A 17,521-nucleotide genomic window follows, 5' to 3' on the forward strand; every position below is an offset into this window, starting at 1 on the left:
CGTTCCTAGGATATACTTTTTCAGCTAGTTGTTGGCAAATATAATCCAATGCTTGGAAAAAGCTCCAAGTAACTCGGATGAAGATAACCAAAGTAAAGGGTTAAGCAAAAGTCCGTTACCCCTTTGTAAACTATACAGGGAAAGAATTGGAAATGGGAAAATGTTGTGTGGGTTATAGAACTTGCTGTCCTAGATACGGAAGCTAAAGTAGGACCCATCCCCTGGATTGTGTCGACGAGGAGAACCACGTGATCTGCAGTCTCAGGTCCTATTTTTAGGAGTATGGAGCCGTACACCTGAGCTAACAATATTAGTATATTTTCAATGCATTACATCTAAAAAGATATACTCTGGCACACTAGTTTAGGTGTCCGATTTGGAAAAGCTAGTATAATTAGCAAGATTTCCTGCTAACTTTGAATTGATAGAAATCCCGTCAATTTAATCTCATCTGCAACCATTACTAGGATTATCTCCTAATAGTACGAGGAAGATGTAAATTACGAGGATCTAGAAGGTCGTGTAAAACTCTTCTCGGATTTGGCATGGCTTGAGAAGCGACACCTGCCACACCACTGAAAACAGCTGGCTTGCGTCTGTCTTCTGGGAAGGGCATCACGTGGTTCGACCATCTGAGTGACTACACCCAGAGATAACATCGTTGTCGAACTTTCCACTCTACAAGTTCAGCTAATACAAAAGAAGAGGCAAAGGGAAAGAAGGAAGAAAGTACCAGTCAGATATCCTCTAGAAATGCATCAAAGGAAAGCAAGCTAAGCGAGATTATAACCAGCAATCGTTCTCAGCCTTCCTGATAAAAAGCGCGCAGTCATTGGTAACGTTAGTAATGAGTTTCTTCCGCAGTGAGCCCAAGCTCCCAACTAACTATAGCCCACCAAATCAACTTTTGCAGCGGTAATCTTCAAAACTAACCCGGAAGAAGGGTCAAAAGAGGAGAAACTTTCTCCCTTTTCAAGTCCAACTCTAGGAAAGACATGATTCAAACGCCGCGAAAAAGGAACGACGAGGTTTATTGGGATAGGTGAGATGGACAGGAATCCCCCCCTTTTTTATGAGAGCAGAAGTAAGAGGCGCAAGAGCGCGTGAAACTGGTAGATAATACGGGAGTAATATATATGATTCCCTGCGTCTAGCAATGGGTTCAAGAAGTGATCCACCATATATCATTATGAATACAGTTTCTCTAATTTCGATATGAGAATCATGAATGTAGCTCAGGGGCCTCATAGGCAATAAGCAAAACTGTTTGTGCATTAAAATGTCAAAGCGAGGAAAGATGAATATAAACTATGAATACAGAGAACATAGCGTGTGAACGCTGAAACATATCTAATACTAAACAAAAGGCGTGACACTGTCCCGTGCCATATACACGTGAAACGCATTTGGGCAACATCCTGGCCGTCGTAGCAGCGCTGAAAGGAGATGTAGTAGTAGAGGGCTAAGTCTACCAGAGACAACCCTTCACTACTCTTGAGTAACTACTCATACAATATAATACATGCACAATTAATCTCCCTCCCTTCCAAACCCGACTAACCTGTGCAAAGATAACCATCACAAAGCCACTTTAACTAAATCTCCCCCCTCCGCCTCCGCCCCTCCTCATACTCCTCATCATACGTATCCCTCTTCCTCGCACTCCGCGGCCTCCCACTCCGACTGCGATTCCCACTCCCCTTATTGACCTCATGTCCGCCATACCCGCCCAGCAACGCACCACCCAGCGTCCCCAAGCCGGGAAATATAGCATCGCCAATGGCACCGCCGCCAAAAGCGCCCAGGAAAGTATTCCGGCTGGAGTGATCCCTCGGCCTGCGACGCGGCGATGGTGATCTCGAGTGGTTGTGGTGACGATGATGGTGGTGGTCATGGTGGTTATGACTGTGGTGTTGACTTCGCGGAGGCTCCGAGTATGATCGGACTGTGTGGAGAGGCTCGGGATGTGGTGGTTGGGCGTGGCAGTCTTGGACTTGAGAGGAGGGCGCTTGTTGGTAAGCCATTGTCTGCTGCTGTTGCTGTGGGGGGTAGTATTGAGCGGGAGGTTGTGAGACAGGACGCTGGTTGTATTGTTGGGGATATGTGTAGGATGCTGGCTTGTAGTTTGCTGAGTTGTGTTGTGGTCGTGGTGGTTGCTGAGGCGCGTTTTGTGGTGGCGCTGATGGATATTGTTGATATTGAGGGGGGGGGATGTTCTTGAGGGAAACTGTTGTAGTATTCTTGTGCTGCCATTTTTACAAATTTCTGTTGTGCAAGATGGTAAATTGGGGACGGAAAGGAATAGATAGGAAGGTATATATAGATGCCACTTGACATAAATCACATATCTTGTGATGTGATCATATAAGACTCAGACTCACAAGAGACATGCCGTCACCGTGCATAAAGCGATGGCTCGGCACTTCCAATAGATCTTATGTCATCACGGATGTCGCAGCTGCCTCGTGATGTATTTTCTCTTCTGAATCATTTGGAAGAATACTGGAGAAAAGAAGATCAATCATCGCTCGCATCTTTCTATTGGCGTTGAGAACAATAGATGCAGGTGGTCTGCTTGCATCCAACCCACCCCACCTTTAGCGAGGGGTATATATTATTAGTCAGCTAGTTTGAAAAGGGGTTAGTTGCTACTACCTCTGTAGGCATCATCTTTTTCTTCATTATATATACTAGACACATCTCCAAAGCTAGAGAACGCTACGATATCCCATGATCCTCGTGTACCCGTGACTCGCTTTGAAGTCCGAATGCTTACCCTACTCCTTGCTACGAGTTAGCAACAACTGACCGAAGACTTCGGCCCCTTGTCTTGTGTAATAGTAAAGTTGAAGGATAAGTAGAAGCTTCATAAACCCAGATAATTCTAGTAGGTGTTTCTATTTGTATATACCTGATTAGAAATCCGATCACGTGAACCTTACTTCCTCGGTAGGAAAAGAAATGTTCTCCATCTAGATTAACGTTTAGAATAAGGAGGAATAAACTTCTTAATATAGCATGCCCGGAACACAGGTCCTTACTTTTATACCGGTCTATTCACTTGGTAGCTACCCTTCTCTCTCTAGTTTGTTCCCTTTTTTGTTTGAACGTACTAATAGAGAATATGTTCCTAGTCAGAAACTTGACGATATACCGGGCCACTATTCTGCTAGTCAGTGACTCTGCGCAATTGTATAACTGGTATTAACTGCCTAGTCTTAATTTTGAAAAGCGCCCGATTGATCTGCGGCTTTGATGACCTTTGGTTTCATCTACAATCTATAACCCAAACTGCCCCTCAAACCTAAAGCTCATCCATATCAAGATCAATGAAATTCCACACCAACGGCTTCAGCCTTCTTGTGCCCTAGTCTTGAGATGCGTAAGGTTTGGTCGAAAGATGGGGTTTAGGTACAAGCACTCAAAAATAATCTGCTTTAACGCCCGACTATAAGGAGTATCTTTCAATCCCTGGCATGAATACGTTTCGCCGAGAGGTATCCAACCTTTAATGTCATTTCCCGGGGTGTATTTTCTCGAAGGAGACTCTGGCTGTGTGGTGAGTGTCGCTAGCTGTCCCATGATTATTCCAACTTGCCAGATATTTGATCTTGTAGAATGCCCTGTTTATTCCAGGTAATTATTGAACTCGTTCCTATCTCCACGAAAATGTTCCTTGAAGAAGATTAGATCTTGAAAGCAATTTTAGCAACTCTTACCGGCGGAAAGTAGCCGTGTGTACTCGTACCAGAATGTTGCTTATAAAGTGTAGTCTCAGTCATACCAGCTTTCACTCCTTATCTCATCTGATTCTCTAAAATCAGTAAGCTGTTCTTAATTAGCTAATCTAGTGACGCGTTTAAACATTATTTAAACGGGGTTAAATACTTCCATAACAGGTGTAGATAAATCTGTGCTGTTGCATTCGCCGAGGAGAACGGCGCTACAAGTCAGAAGGCAAATAATGCAGCAGTAGTAGGTAAAGCTAACTATTTTAGAGTTTGAGGTTGAAATAGCAAATTTCTACCTATTCCTTTTTTATTTTAGAGGCCCGCGAAGAATTTTAATAGAATCATATGTTGCTTCTTGTCCAGACGCCATAACGCAAAGACTGCCTATAAAGCAATCAAGAACATGCCATAATGATACCTCAGCAAATGGATTGTCTAGAAAGGCACAGCTGGTGTGACGTTTTCTCATACCAATTTGACACAAAGAAAGTGTAACTGCGTGCAGGCCAAAAGCGGTGATCATAACACCAAAGCTGTAAGAATACCCACATGGTTGGAGGAAGCGGAAGCCGCATTCGATTCTTCATCTCATGTGGAACATTACTGGATTACCTCCAATTACTGCGTCCTTGGAATGTCTTAATCGAGAACATAGCAAGCTGGTAATATATAATAGATCGCAACAAATGGTAACTGAAGATGAGAATTAGGATATTCTCGCAACAGTCAAGTATGCCATATAACAATCACCAACCACTTAGGTTATAATTTGTCTCGAGAGATGTTATGGAGCGTGAAAAATAAAGAGAAGGGAAGGTGGATGCAGGTACCGTATATATATATGCTAAGCCATTGTGGCTAGTGGGACAGGCATCTCAGCCACAGGACAGAACAGAGTAACAGCACAGCTTTCCTGGTGATCCGATGTGGATGCAGGGCAGGAAGGATGGGGAAACACCAATGCTCCACTCCTCTCCCTACCTACTACTGTATATACAGAATCACTATCACCTGCAGCACAAATCCAACGTCTTCACCATAGACTCCTTTACCTCCTCCTCAGCCAATTTCTCTAAACGCACTCCCGCCAAAACTGCCCTCGCCTCGCCCATTCCTCGCCAATTCTACCTCTACCTCCACCTACCTACCACTCTAGTCACACGCCTAGTCTCACTACGGCAGACCACCTTCATCTCTCGATCAGGCCGCACAGAGGGGAGGAGGAAGAACACGAACTTGCCGACTACAGGAACATACACCACCGGCAGAAGAGGGAATCACAGTGCCTAGAGCGGGAAGCCCAGCGGGCAGAGAAGACCAGGAGGCTTGATGACGAGGACGAGATGAAGTTTTCCCACAGCATCCAGTTCAACGCCGTTCCAGACTGGAGCAGCCATTATATTGCCTACAGCAATTTGAAGAAGCTGTACGTTGCCCACATCTACCTCTACCTCTGGCACCACCTGCTAATCTGCTGAAGCATCTACCAACTCGAGAAGACCATCCACAGAACAAACGCAGAGGACGACGCCGAACGCTCGCCATTAATCTCTGGGGAAGATCCCGACCAGGTCTTCTCGCGCGCATTGGATGTGGAACTGGAGAAGATCTCATCCTTTTATCAACTCAAGGAGCTGGAGATATATGGCGAAGTATCGGAGCTCCTAAAGGACGAAGAATCCTACGAAGCAGAAAGCCTGGACCAGTGGGAAGATGGCAGGCCTGCAACAAGTAGCCGCGTGAGCGACAGGCCACGGCAAGGAAGCATATTTCGAGGTTCCGTAGTCAAAGCCCGGCGAGCTAGTACAATTAGTCAATCTATTGATGAGGGCGTGGAAGATAGCGACGACGACGAAGATGATGAGAACACGGCCTTGCAGAAGCCATCACGACCTGCTGCTGGACAACGAAGCAAGAGTACGCCATACGATGCAAACGTGGGTCGATCAGGGGCGGCCGAAGATATGAAGGCCTCGACAGAATTATCCAAGTCGATACGGAGGAACAGCCAAAACTACGACGACTATGCCGAACACGCCTTCTCTTCCTTACTGTCCTCTGGAATTACACTGAAAAAGCGAGCGATCAGCCTCTACGTGCAGCTATGCGAGCTCAAATCGTTCACTCAGTTGAACAAAACGGGTTTCACAAAGGTCCTCAAGAAATACGACAAGATAATGGATCGAGGCCTGAAATCGCAATACGTCGAGAAAAATGTTACTCCGGCATACCCATTCCGCCCGGAAACGATGAAGCACATAGAGGAGAACATCAAGCACATGGAAAAGGCATACGCGGGTGTGGTGACCCAAGGGGATGTGGAGCTGGCTAGGAAGGAACTGAGATTACACCTGCGGGAGCATGTGGTATGGGAAAGAAACACCGTCTGGCGAGAGATGATAGGGATTGAGCGCAAAGCCCAAGCTGCGAACTTGGGGCTGGGAAGGACCCTACTCGGCCCTGATGGCGATCCTGCAAAAGCTCGTTTGCAGGGTGATTCTTTTGACGCCAGCGAGATGAAAGAGCTCTCCACACCAGTCGGCAGGTTCAGGTTACCAACATGGCTGTTCAGTTCAACCTTGTTAACTCTCCTCCTTATTATCGCCATATTTATCGCTCTGCTCTATGTGCCAATCATGAAGCAGGTGGAACAGCAAAACTGTCTGGCGATGTTGGCATTTGTCAGTTTGTTATGGGCCACAGAGGTAAGTTGTCTTGAAACCCAGCATATCCTGTCGTCTGACGCAACTAGGTTATTCCACTCTTCGTAACCTCTTTGCTTATACCATTTCTGTGTGTTGTTTTGCGAGTCGTCAGGTCCGATGATAAACCACACCATCGGCTTGAAGCCGGTCCTGCAACGAAGTATATCTTCGCAGCCATGTGGACACCCGTCATCATGCTTCTCCTTGGCGGCTTCACTATAGCTGCTGCCCTGTCAAAATACGATATTGCCAAAAGAATTGCCACCTTCGTACTAAGCAAAGCTGGTACGAGACCGCAGACTGTTCTGGTCACAAACATGTTCGTCGCGGCCTTTGCAAGCATGTGGATCAGTAACGTCGCTGCTCCAGTGCTGTGCTTTTCTATCATCCAAGTAAGTACTGCCTACTTATACGAAATCCACTGCTAACCCTCCAGCCAATGCTTCGCAACCTTCCATCCGACTCACCAATGTCGAAAGCTCTCATCCTCGGAATCGCCCTCGCCTCCAACATCGGCGGAATGCTCTCCCCCATCGCTTCCCCCCAGAACATCGTCGCATTACAAATAATGGATCCTCAGCCATCCTGGGGTGTTTGGTTCTTCGTTGTTCTCCCAGTTGGCATCATCTCAATCCTCCTCATCTGGCTCGTTCTTATTGTCACCTTCCATCCTGGCCGAGGAACAACGATAGTACCTATCAGACCTGTGAAGGACAAATTTACTGGGGTCCAACTATTTATCTCCTTCGTCACCTTTGCTACCATCATACTATGGTGTGTAAGCCATCAGCTCGAATGGTTGTTTGGAGACATGGGTGTCATTGCCATCATTCCGCTCGTCCTGTTTTTTGGCACTGGAATCCTCACGAAAGAAGACTTCAATAACTTCTTATGGACAATCATAATTCTTGCAGCTGGTGGACTTTCGCTAGGCAAAGCCGTCAACTCATCCGGCCTTCTGCACACCATTGCCAAAGCCATCACTGCCGAAGTGGAAGACTTCTCCCTCTACGGTGTCCTCGTTGTGTTCGCCACACTAATCCTAGTTGTCGCAACCTTCATCAGCCATACCGTGGCTGCTTTGATCATCCTTCCATTAGTGAAGAGCGTAGGTGATAACATGGAACAGCCACATCCGAATCTTTTGGTCATGGGAAGCGCATTAATGTGCAGTGCTGCGATGGGATTGCCAACTTCTGGGTTTCCGAATATGAGTAAGTCATTACTCATCTGATATTCGTATCTCTACTGACAAGATACAGCGGCAATCATGATGGAAGATTCACAAACGGGGCAACGGTATTTACAAGTTAAGCATTTCATCAGCCGTGGTATTCCATCGAGCATCATCACACTCATCGTCGTTGTTACGGTTGGCTATGGCTTGATGCTTATCGTAGGAATGTAAGCGTAATATTTTCGCCTGATATTGTATAGAAATTTGAAGGATGCGGGGCTTCCCCTGCATCTAGTTGTATAGGAAGAAGTCATAGGACTGTGTGGCCTGAGAGGAAGCATGGCGTTGGATTTCAACCTCGATATTAACGAGTTGGATTTGGTCTAGACTTGATGGAATTGCTTAGACGTGAGGTCGCATATCGTTCCCTTGCCCGCCGGTGTGAATCCTTCACCGGGAAGCGCCGCGCGACGAGAACATCTACATTTATCTTCGTAGAATCGGAACAACGTTTTATTTTCCGACATTCTCGGGGTTGCCATGTCTACAAATGCATTGTTATTCTACTTTTTACATACAAGTACTAGGTATCGACTCTTTTCCGTGCAATTGTCTCTTCACTCTTTTCCTCCCTGCATGACAACTATTGCGTATCATTTCCCCAATATATTCTATCTAATTTTACTTCACTTTACATCGTTATCCTCGCGTCTTTTCTATCACTCATTATATTATTGACAAGGCCAAACGACCGCCGGCATACGTATTACACTCATGTCCAAATTCTGAAGGAAAGATCTACACATGAACTATTTCTTGAAATCTATTCTAACGAGCTTTTAAGTTGACCTGTCTTCTAAGAGTACGACGTAAAGGACTTGATAGCTTTAAAAGCAAAATGATCATACAACATATTACTCATTGTAATGGCTTTTCAAGAGGGAAATCCACCACGAGCCATCTGATCAAAGGAGCTGGAAATCTATAAATACACACCATCTCTCTTGCCCCCACCGACCCAACCCTCACCACCCGCTTTCCTAAACACCAATCTCCGGTGATGATCTCTCCTCAGCAGCCATGCAACATCACTGTGGCACCCAACAGGCCCCTCCGTGGGCGCCCTCCTCTTACTCTCACTCGGACTGTCGATCGCGACAGAGAACAGATTATTAGTCTCCAGGAAATCTACCACTAATCCCATTTCGCGTATGAAATAGGCTAGGCAATACCAATTGGCAGCAAACATAATGATAAGGATTGGGTACAAGATTCCTTGCCAGCGAGCTGGGGGCCCGGACCTATATTGTTGCGTTTGGACCACGACGTCGTACGGAAGGAGTGTAGGAGCAATAGGAGCATTCTTTATTGCCGTACCATCAAATGAAGCGTTGATGGAGGCCTTCATGAGCAGGGAATTGGAGAGAGCAGCAAGGCCCTCGGAAAGAGATGGCAGCGTTGTATTGAATGACGGAAGATTATCAGAAGAATTGGAATTGGTAACGACGAGTTGTGAAAGGGTGTGTACAAGTGAGCTGTTGGAGCTGACCATACCTCCGTTGAGGCCGACAGCAGTTGCCCACGCGCCAAGAACGTCTCGGAAATCCGTGGATGGTTTGGGATGGAAGGTTCCTGGCGCGATAGTATTCCCAAAGCTCGGTGGAGTGCCATCGCAATCGGAATTCAGCGTTCGGGTGCCAACCTTTTGGGTATGTGTCGTTGAGCAGTTTTGAGACATGAGTCCATACATCTGACAGACGGTATAATCTGTCGTGTTGGGTGACTTAAGTAGCAGGTATATGGAATCGGACTTGGGCACTGAAATATTATATATGGAATTGGAATCGATTGGCCACTAGAACTCAATTAGCAATCATGAAGTCAGAAAACTGGCACACGGTTTATAATGTGCCAGGTAGCGTAGGACAGTAAAAGTCGACGAGAGCAAGTGCCGGTTTTTGGTCAGAGAGTGGTTGCATGGCTTAAGACTTACCTGTGGAAAGACTGGGGGACGTCTGTTATATACAGATCCCCATCTAAAAATATCCTCGACATAAGTCTGGCTGATATTAGACTGTAAAGATATGTTGGCGGGAACATCTTTGAACCAGTCTGAGGCGGCAACTTTGTGTCCAGTATTACTTGTGTTAAAACGTGCGTTGGGCCAATCGACATAAACCAGTGGTGATATTTCGGACTTTTGCATGTTGACGCATAGGGTATTACTTGTCGGAGATAGGACTGATGCTCTGATAGTATGTTCTCCGAAGCCTGTCCCTCTAACAGGCTTCGGAAATTCCACCTGGGCGGAATAGAAGACGACTGGATGCGGCATTGAAAGAGTAATATTGTTCACGATTCTACCATACTTAGCAAAGTTGGCGGAGATGTCGCTACTAGACCTCTGAACCCAGTTTCCTTCGACCATTGTATCAGTGAAGATCGAACTAGTTGCTGGTGGCCGCAATGAAAGATTCGATAAATTGGTGTTGCCTCCCATGACTTTTTTGCTCCACGCTTTCATGAACTCGTTGAAATCTTGATTGGCGAGACCCGATGCGAGCACATTTACGCAAGATTCGCCGACGTTCTGGGAGTCCAAGTAAGCATCTATGGGCGCCCAACACTCTTTGTGCATCACGGGAAGATTCCCAAAGTTTTGTTGAACCTGGCCTAAAAACTGAGCTGAATCCCACTTGCCCAATGCGATATGCGGCGATACCAGCGAGTTAGAAGCCGTCGTAAAGAAGTAGATTGCAACTGCAGAAAGTAGGGAAGTGAAGCCTAAGATCGTCGTGGTTGCATATTTGAGATTTTCCCATTGAAAAATCACCAGACCTGGCTGAATGAGCCATTCACGTACCGCAATATCGGCGAGGCTAATTCCTCGCGAACGGAGAGATCTCCTGGTCAGAAACTGGCCAAGAAAATTGATATATACTCCAGCAGAGGCGATTTCAATGGATTTAGCAAACAAAGAAAATAGTAGATCGGCCGTTGAAGGTGTCAAATGGCCTGCAGGACCAATCCACTTGCCGTAGCGTGGTTGCCAAATGGCAATGGCGACAGAGAGTGTAGAGGAAAGCGTAGCATAGATAGCGAGAAGTAAGTTGCCAATGGACCGCCAGTCAGTCTTCCCAAGGTATATATCAGAATGATCAAGAAGAGGGTCCCCTGCAAAAGAACGTCAGTACCCTATACTTCTCGCTTGGGCATAATCCTTACTATTGTGGTGGAAAACTGTTCGCAAACGCCGCGACTTGCTGTCCGTAGAAGTATCTGAAATGCTTTTCTCGTCATCGACCTCGAAAGACTGGCAAACACTTGGATCTTTCAGGTCCTTTGGGTATTCCGAGTCGTTAAACTGAGGTAAAACCCTTTCTAGCCACATAGTCATCATAAACAGTTATCCATGTGGTGAGATAGGAAGTGACGGCGGGGCAGTAGTATAATACTTTTTGATATTGGGCTGTGGAAACGCTTGGGGTTTCCGGGTCCAGGGCAGGAGGCCCTGCTCAAGGTCGCGGGTGCATCCTCGTCGATCTAGGTTCGTCGCCACGTTGCCGCAGTTGCAGCTGTTCCATTAGTCGCCAGTATAAAAAGCTTTTGGGCCTTTTCAAGGCCCGATGCAACGATGTCCCCTTTCTGCTCTCTTCATTTCATCTCAAACCATCAGAACGCGATCGTCAAGTTGTAACGAATCCTTCTCGTCTCGCACCGAGAAGGGACGTGCATTTGGCAGGGGTTTTCGGAACGGACCCCTCCCCTAGGATTTTCAGCGAATCAACTACCCCTCATCGAACCAACTGATAGACTTTGATGTTGGGTTGCAGATTGCGGCTGCATAAACTCACACAGCCGCATAGCTCCAAAACGAGATAAATTCGTTTCGCCTCACAAGGTCCTAACAGCATCTCGGTGAAGCTGCCCTTAATACCATTTCCATGACTTATGTCTGATAGCATGCATGGCGTGCGACGGAATGTGGTACCTCAGGACCACGATGAAGAAGAGATGAAGTTGAGAGCGACTTGATGATTACGACAAAGTGACGCCCGACCGGGAGGCGTTCCAGCAATACACCCAACTCACTACGCCAATCTTCCCATAATTCCAAAGCACGTTTGAGCCGTGACAGGTAACCAACTCCGATCGACAGCTTCAGCTCGTTAGAAGAATGGGGAGGATGAAGTGTGGAGTTTTGGGGGCGGCGAGGGGTGGGCCGGCAAAAACGGGAGTAAATCAATGTTCGGGCTAAACCTCAAGCTGAGGACTGCTTGCAAATCTTGACTAACCATAGCAGTCTCCTTCAGTCTTGGCCTCGCTGTACAAGGCGGGTGTCAGGTTCTCTATCCATCAGTTCCCTTGTCGGTATCCGTAGCTTCCACCACCTTAATCACGGGTCCCTCGATCTTCTTTACCTTACGGCCTTCCCACCACATCATCACACCAGCCAACATACTGACCCCGCATCCAAGCGCAATGAAGGTTCCAGTTGCCCAGGACGGTCTGTTGATCCGATTGTATGCCCACATGAAAGCCGAAAGGACAGCCTGAAGAAAGGTGTTTGCGACCATCATCCATATTACAAAACTCAACTTCCAAAGGCTGGTCGGTGGAGCAACGTCTCCAGTGAAGGTTATTCTCTTTGCAAAGCCATCTTCGACCTGCTCGTCTTCCTCGTACCAAGCTGGTGGCCGAAACCACGATTTGTTCTGTTGGACCAGCCTCCCCATGGCATAACGATTCTTCCTCAGTCTTGCCTGTATCAACCAGTATAAATCCCTGAATCTCCAAGGAGCCAAACCAAAGCCTGTAACGCAAAAAAGCGCGTTCAGGATTTGACTGTCGATCTCTAACCACTTCTTCCTTGGGGAATCATTGGAATTCTTGTTTGGGTGATCCATGGCCGGCGCGGCATCAAGGAGTAGGAAAAATAACATGGCTCCCCAAGCCACGATGTTCAGTCCATAAATGGTCATGAGGAAGCCCGTTGGCGTGCAGACGAATTTCCATGCCGCGTTCAATCCGTGTAAAATTGTCTCGCCCCAGCCGTGCTTTTCCTCCGTCTGTGATTGTTCTAGCAGCGTTTGTCTTCGGACGAGAGGCACGCAAACTGGTTGCCCCTTGAGATCGGTCTCGTCAACCAGTATTCGACTAGCAGTCTTGGACATGGCCGAGGACAGAACTGGCATCCCATTTTCGTCGGTCGTCACGGTTCGAGCGCTATGCCCGTGCTCATCGAACTCGATGTTCTCCCCTCCTGCAACTGGCTCTCGAAGTTCTGTCAGATTTGGTGCGTGAGCAATGGCAGCTCCTGTCGCAGCCCACATGCCAAGCTGTGGATTGAAATTCATGAGTGAGACCGATGCCGTTCGCAGTCGGCCTGCAACGGTAGAACCAGCACCATCTTCGGCCATTATCGCGGGAGAATGTGCTGCTTGAAAGACAAGAGGAGCGAAGGATCGTACTGGAAGGTTGGTTGAGAGAGAGAGAAGAGGAAGGGCAATTATCACTAGGAGACGGAAATGGAGAGGGAGAAAGAAGATCACCTTACCTATACTTCGTTGGCGGGGGCGGGAAGGGACTTTCCTCGCCGACTTCCTCGCCCTCGCGGGTTTACGGTAGTCAGCTCTGCACAAGGGATATCGGCAGTGTTATGCATCGATATGCTGAATTGACATTAATGGTGCACGACTAGACCATCATCTAGTGCAGCTGTAGTTGACTATCTTTAACCTTTGGGCCATAGCAGGACACATCATGTTGAATACGAGTACTGAAGCAGAAAGAGATAGGATAGGGCGGCCTTCGGAAGTGATGGATCGGCTTTACGGCCTTAGGAGATTCCGTGCCCCGTGATCCAATTACCCTGCTGCACCGGAGCCTCGGCCTTTTCCACATTGCCATCGTCCATTTACTACTACTGCTGCATGCAGCGGGATGATTAAGAAATGATTAAGAAATGATATCACCAACTTTCTACCTTTTCAATTCAACATCATACTGATTCATTAAGAGGCCTTCCTGATAGAGTTTCGAGAAGACTCACGTTCCTCTCCAATAATACACCAACCTTCATCCGATCTTTCCTCGTCACATGCTTCCAATTCAAATCAATATCAATGTCGACCCAAGAGACTGAGGCCTCCCCCTTTCGACCACCGATTCTTGGACGAGTCAATACATCCAACAGGGATTTCAACGCAAAGGCCGAAGTTTGCAATGATGGCCGGGCGACTATTCGTTTTAGGAATTTGAGCACCAAGGCAGCAAAACTTTCAAAACGTTTCGAAAAACGAACTCCTCATCAACTTCCTTTTGGGGAGAATCTAACCCGGAACAATAGGAAATATGAAAGTCACCTCCAATCCATACTTGGAGCATGCTCTGAGCTCCCTCATCTTAACATTGCAATCCATATCGTCGGGTCAAGAGGGGATGTGCAACCTTTCATTCCCGTTGCTCAGATTCTTTCCAAGCCTCCTTACTCGCACCGCGTGAGAATATGTACACATCCCATATTCAAAGATCTCGTCGAAGAGAATGAACTAGAGTTCTTTTCCATTGGTGGTGATCCTGCCACTTTAATGGCGTATATGGTAAAGAACCCTGGGCTTATGCCCGGAATCGAGAGCTTGAAAGCCGGGGATGTGGGGAAACGAAGATCAGACATGTCTACGATAATGGAGGGATGCTGGAGGAGTTGTATTGAAGAGGGAAATGGAATGGGTGGTGAATCGAAAGTTGATGGATCGCGCAGGAGTGCTACAGACGTAGATCGGCTTTTCATCGCCGACGCGATTATTGCAAATCCTCCCAGCTACGCTCATATCCATGTATGTAACTCCTCGATTCAGTTTATGTACCCATTCAGTCAGGTGTTGGTCGAATTTAGTTGTAATACATTGTCTCAGAAGTCATGAGACAGTGAAACCTCCCCAACCCACCATTCTTATTGGGCAATACTAATACGGAGAATATGCAGTGTGCTGAGAAACTTGGCATCCCGCTTCATCTAATGTTCACGTGAGTTTGCCATGTTTCCTTTAATCTTTACTCCGTAGCTCCTGAAGTATTTTACGGCTGTCTCCATAGAAAGAAGAAGCCTCGCAGAGGACAGAAAACGCGGCATCAATTTAGAATATGCCAGGCGGCTTGGGACATTGAAACTCAATAAGAATAATATCGCTGACGATGGATTTAGAATGCCATGGTCGCCAACCCAAGCTTTTCCTCATCCATTGGCTTCGATGGACCGAGACGAATCGGACCCTAAGTTTGCGAATTACATTTCATATACCATGATGGAACTCTTAGCATGGCAAGGGTAGGAGTTCAGACCAGATAAAACCTAAAACCTTGGCTTTACTGACGGACCTGTTAGACTCGGCGATGTTATAAATCACTTCCGCGCGAAGACCCTCAAATTGGATCCCATAAGCCCACTATGGGGATATCAGCTCGTACCGAGAATGAGAATCCCTTTCACGTATATGTGGTAGGTACAATCAATCTCTACCCTCGTGGCTGTAACTCACGCTTGTCAGGTCACCGTCACTTATCCCTAAGCCACAAGATTGGGGCTCTCACATCAACATTACCGGCTTTTCCTTTTTATCCAAAGCGTCCACTTATACCCCTCCAGATGATTTGGCTGAATTCCTGAAAGCGGGCCCACCCCCCGTTTACATTGGTTTCGGATCTATCGTGGTCGATAAACCAGACGAGCTCACCAAGATGATCTTTGGTGCAGTCAAGCGTGCTGGAGTTAGGGCATTGGTATCCAAAGGCTGGGGTGGTCTTGGTGGACATGAAGTTCCGGATGGGGTATTTTTACTCGGCAATGTTCCACATGACTGGCTCTTTCAATACGTATCATGTGTGGTTCATCACGGCGGCGCAGGCACAGCAGCGATTGGAATTGCCATGGGGAAACCGACCGTCGTTGTCCCGTTTTTTGGAGATCAAGCATTTTGGGGTGCAATGATCCACAAAGCTGGGGCTGGGCCTGAGCCAGTGCCTTATAAGATGCTGACAGAAGAATTGCTTGCCAATAGTATCACCACTGCTCTTGGGCCTGACATTCAAAGTGCGGTAAAGAGTATGGCGGCGAAGATTGCGGATGAAAATGGCTCGGCCAATGCAGCATCTTCTTTCCAGCAAGCCGTCAATATGGACTCGATGCGATGCTTCATTTGCCCAGAGAGATTGGCCGTGTGGCGTATCAGAAAGACTGATATTAGGTTGAGTACATTGGCAGCTTCAATCCTGGTTGATGAGCAATTGATACATTGGCCTCAGTTGAAACTGTAGGTTATCTGTAGTGCGTTCGTTGATGGACATCTACTGATCTGCTGATGATTCTAGTGTTCGGCATCGAGACTGGTATGTCGACGAAGGCCCATCTGGTCCCATTTCGGGTGCGATTGCAACTGCTTCCTCAGTAGCTACCAACACGATATCACTAGTCGTAGAATACTCTCGAAACTTCTCCAAGTCGATCAAAAAGCCAGCGCCCAAAGATGATGACACTTCATCTTCAGATTCTCCGCCAATAAAACCTTCACCCAGCTGGGACATTCCACATACCCGTAACCCGGTGCAAGCAGCAGTAGACTTCCCACCAGAACGTATCGAGGCAGTGGCCTACAAAATTGCCACAAAAGCGTTCCCGGTGCCTCGGGGATCTAAAAAGAAGAGCGATAATTTAGGGCTGACCAAAACGACGATGTCCCTGCATTCAAAGGCAACAAAAAAGGCAGTGGAACATGGACGTACTTACAATGCAGCTCACGAGACAGAGCATTTTGCTGTCTCAATGGCGGCCACGGGTCTAAGAGGTAACGGATTTAGTTGCTCCGTGGAATATTACTAGTTTGTCAATCTGGCTAATGCTTTATTATAGTACCTGTGGCACTTTTTTACAACCTGGCGAACGGCTTCCACAATGCACCGTTATATTTTTTCCACGATGACACTGTAAGAAAGCGCGACAAAATCACTGGATTTGGGAGTGGCGTCAGGGTCGCCGGGAAGGTATGCTTTTCTGATGACACAATTTGAGCAGAAGACTGACTCGAAACTTTCACAGGAATTCACGCTCGGAATGTTTGATGGGGTCACGGGCATATTAACACTTCCCTACCGTGGGGCCAAGAAAGAAGGAGTGACTGGCTTCTGCACCGGGGTTGGGAAAGGGGCTGGAGCTCTCATTTTCAAGACTTCCGCAGGTTTGTCTTCCATTTTGCCTATTTTGGTTCATCTCATACTGATACTGGATAACAGCTGCATTTGGCCTTCCAGGTTACACGCTCAAGGGCCTGGAGAAGCAATTCCTTAAACGATATAATCGAGATCTGAAAGCGAGATTGATCACGGTCAGGCTAAGACAAGGCATTGCGGAGTTTGAGCAGGCGAGCAAGGAGAAGAAGGAGGACGTCACGAGGAGGTGGAAGGAGATTAGTGCTGTCCTGATGTAGAGATGGCTGGATAAAGTATGCTTGTATTGCGAGAAGGAGTTTGCTTGGGATAGAGATACCCTTTGGCCTGTAGAAAGCTATTAGAACTCAAACTCACTAGTTAATGGAAAGACAATAGATACTGAGTTTCCTCTCGGGTTATTTGAGATGAAATTGCCAGCCTTGATATAGAAGCAAGCATCTGCAGTTCTTATTCCAAGGACATTCTACACGATAGCATCGGATCTGATGTGGGTGCTCTAAAAGTCAACGATAGTGAGTGCCCCTTTTCTTCTTTTTATAGAGTATTCGTAGCATAAGGAGTGTAGTTTAAAAGCTTATAATTGACGGGCTTTTTATGCAGAAGGCGGTATTGTAAGTACAATGAAAATGAGGTGGGGTGGGATGAAAAACTATGGCCCGTGCCAGCCTTGCCTTTCCCCGCTA

General features: G+C 47.0%; 6 protein-coding genes across 6 annotated transcripts; 3 read left to right on the top strand and 3 right to left on the bottom strand.

Annotated features, from left to right (window-relative positions):
* Window positions 1–1,595: 1,595 nt before the first annotated feature.
* LHYA1_G007832 (uncharacterized protein) lies at window positions 1,596–2,253 on the bottom strand (the record flags this gene model as incomplete). Its single annotated transcript, XM_031152757.1, has 2 exons — window positions 1,596–2,179; window positions 2,229–2,253. The coding sequence occupies 2 exons, from the start codon at window positions 2,251–2,253 to the stop codon at window positions 1,596–1,598; spliced, it is 609 nt and encodes a 202-aa protein (XP_031001921.1).
* A 2,635-nt stretch (window positions 2,254–4,888) lies between these two features.
* LHYA1_G007833 (putative transporter) lies at window positions 4,889–7,844 on the top strand (the record flags this gene model as incomplete). Its single annotated transcript, XM_031152758.1, has 5 exons — window positions 4,889–5,157; window positions 5,212–6,436; window positions 6,484–6,828; window positions 6,873–7,650; window positions 7,699–7,844. Coding segments are annotated over 5 exons (2,763 nt in total), but the record flags the coding sequence as incomplete, so codon positions are not given.
* Window positions 7,845–8,595: 751 nt separating this feature from the next.
* Window positions 8,596–11,010, bottom strand: LHYA1_G007834 (uncharacterized protein; the record flags this gene model as incomplete). The annotated part of the gene is made up of 3 exons (XM_031152759.1): window positions 8,596–9,468; window positions 9,607–10,787; window positions 10,839–11,010. 3 exons carry the CDS (start codon window positions 11,008–11,010, stop codon window positions 8,596–8,598), a joined length of 2,226 nt encoding a protein of 741 aa, XP_031001915.1.
* A 952-nt stretch (window positions 11,011–11,962) lies between these two features.
* Window positions 11,963–13,033, bottom strand: LHYA1_G007835 (uncharacterized protein; the record flags this gene model as incomplete). Its single annotated transcript, XM_031152760.1, has 1 exon — window positions 11,963–13,033. One exon carries the CDS (start codon window positions 13,031–13,033, stop codon window positions 11,963–11,965), a length of 1,071 nt encoding a protein of 356 aa, XP_031001916.1.
* Window positions 13,034–13,738: 705 nt separating this feature from the next.
* Window positions 13,739–14,539, top strand: UGT80B1_0 (Sterol 3-beta-glucosyltransferase; the record flags this gene model as incomplete). The annotated part of the gene is made up of 2 exons (XM_031152761.1): window positions 13,739–14,452; window positions 14,531–14,539. The coding sequence occupies 2 exons, from the start codon at window positions 13,739–13,741 to the stop codon at window positions 14,537–14,539; spliced, it is 723 nt and encodes a 240-aa protein (XP_031001917.1).
* An 814-nt stretch (window positions 14,540–15,353) lies between these two features.
* On the top strand, window positions 15,354–17,095 carry UGT80B1_3 (Sterol 3-beta-glucosyltransferase; the record flags this gene model as incomplete). Its single annotated transcript, XM_031152762.1, has 5 exons — window positions 15,354–15,925; window positions 15,984–16,456; window positions 16,522–16,652; window positions 16,708–16,846; window positions 16,920–17,095. 5 exons carry the CDS (start codon window positions 15,354–15,356, stop codon window positions 17,093–17,095), a joined length of 1,491 nt encoding a protein of 496 aa, XP_031001918.1.
* Between the last annotated feature and the right edge of the window lie 426 nt (window positions 17,096–17,521).

This window comes from Lachnellula hyalina, assembly GCF_007821495.1.
Source record: "Lachnellula hyalina strain CBS 185.66 chromosome Unknown contig00202, whole genome shotgun sequence".
NCBI classification, from domain to species: Eukaryota; Fungi; Ascomycota; class Leotiomycetes; order Helotiales; family Lachnaceae; genus Lachnellula; species Lachnellula hyalina.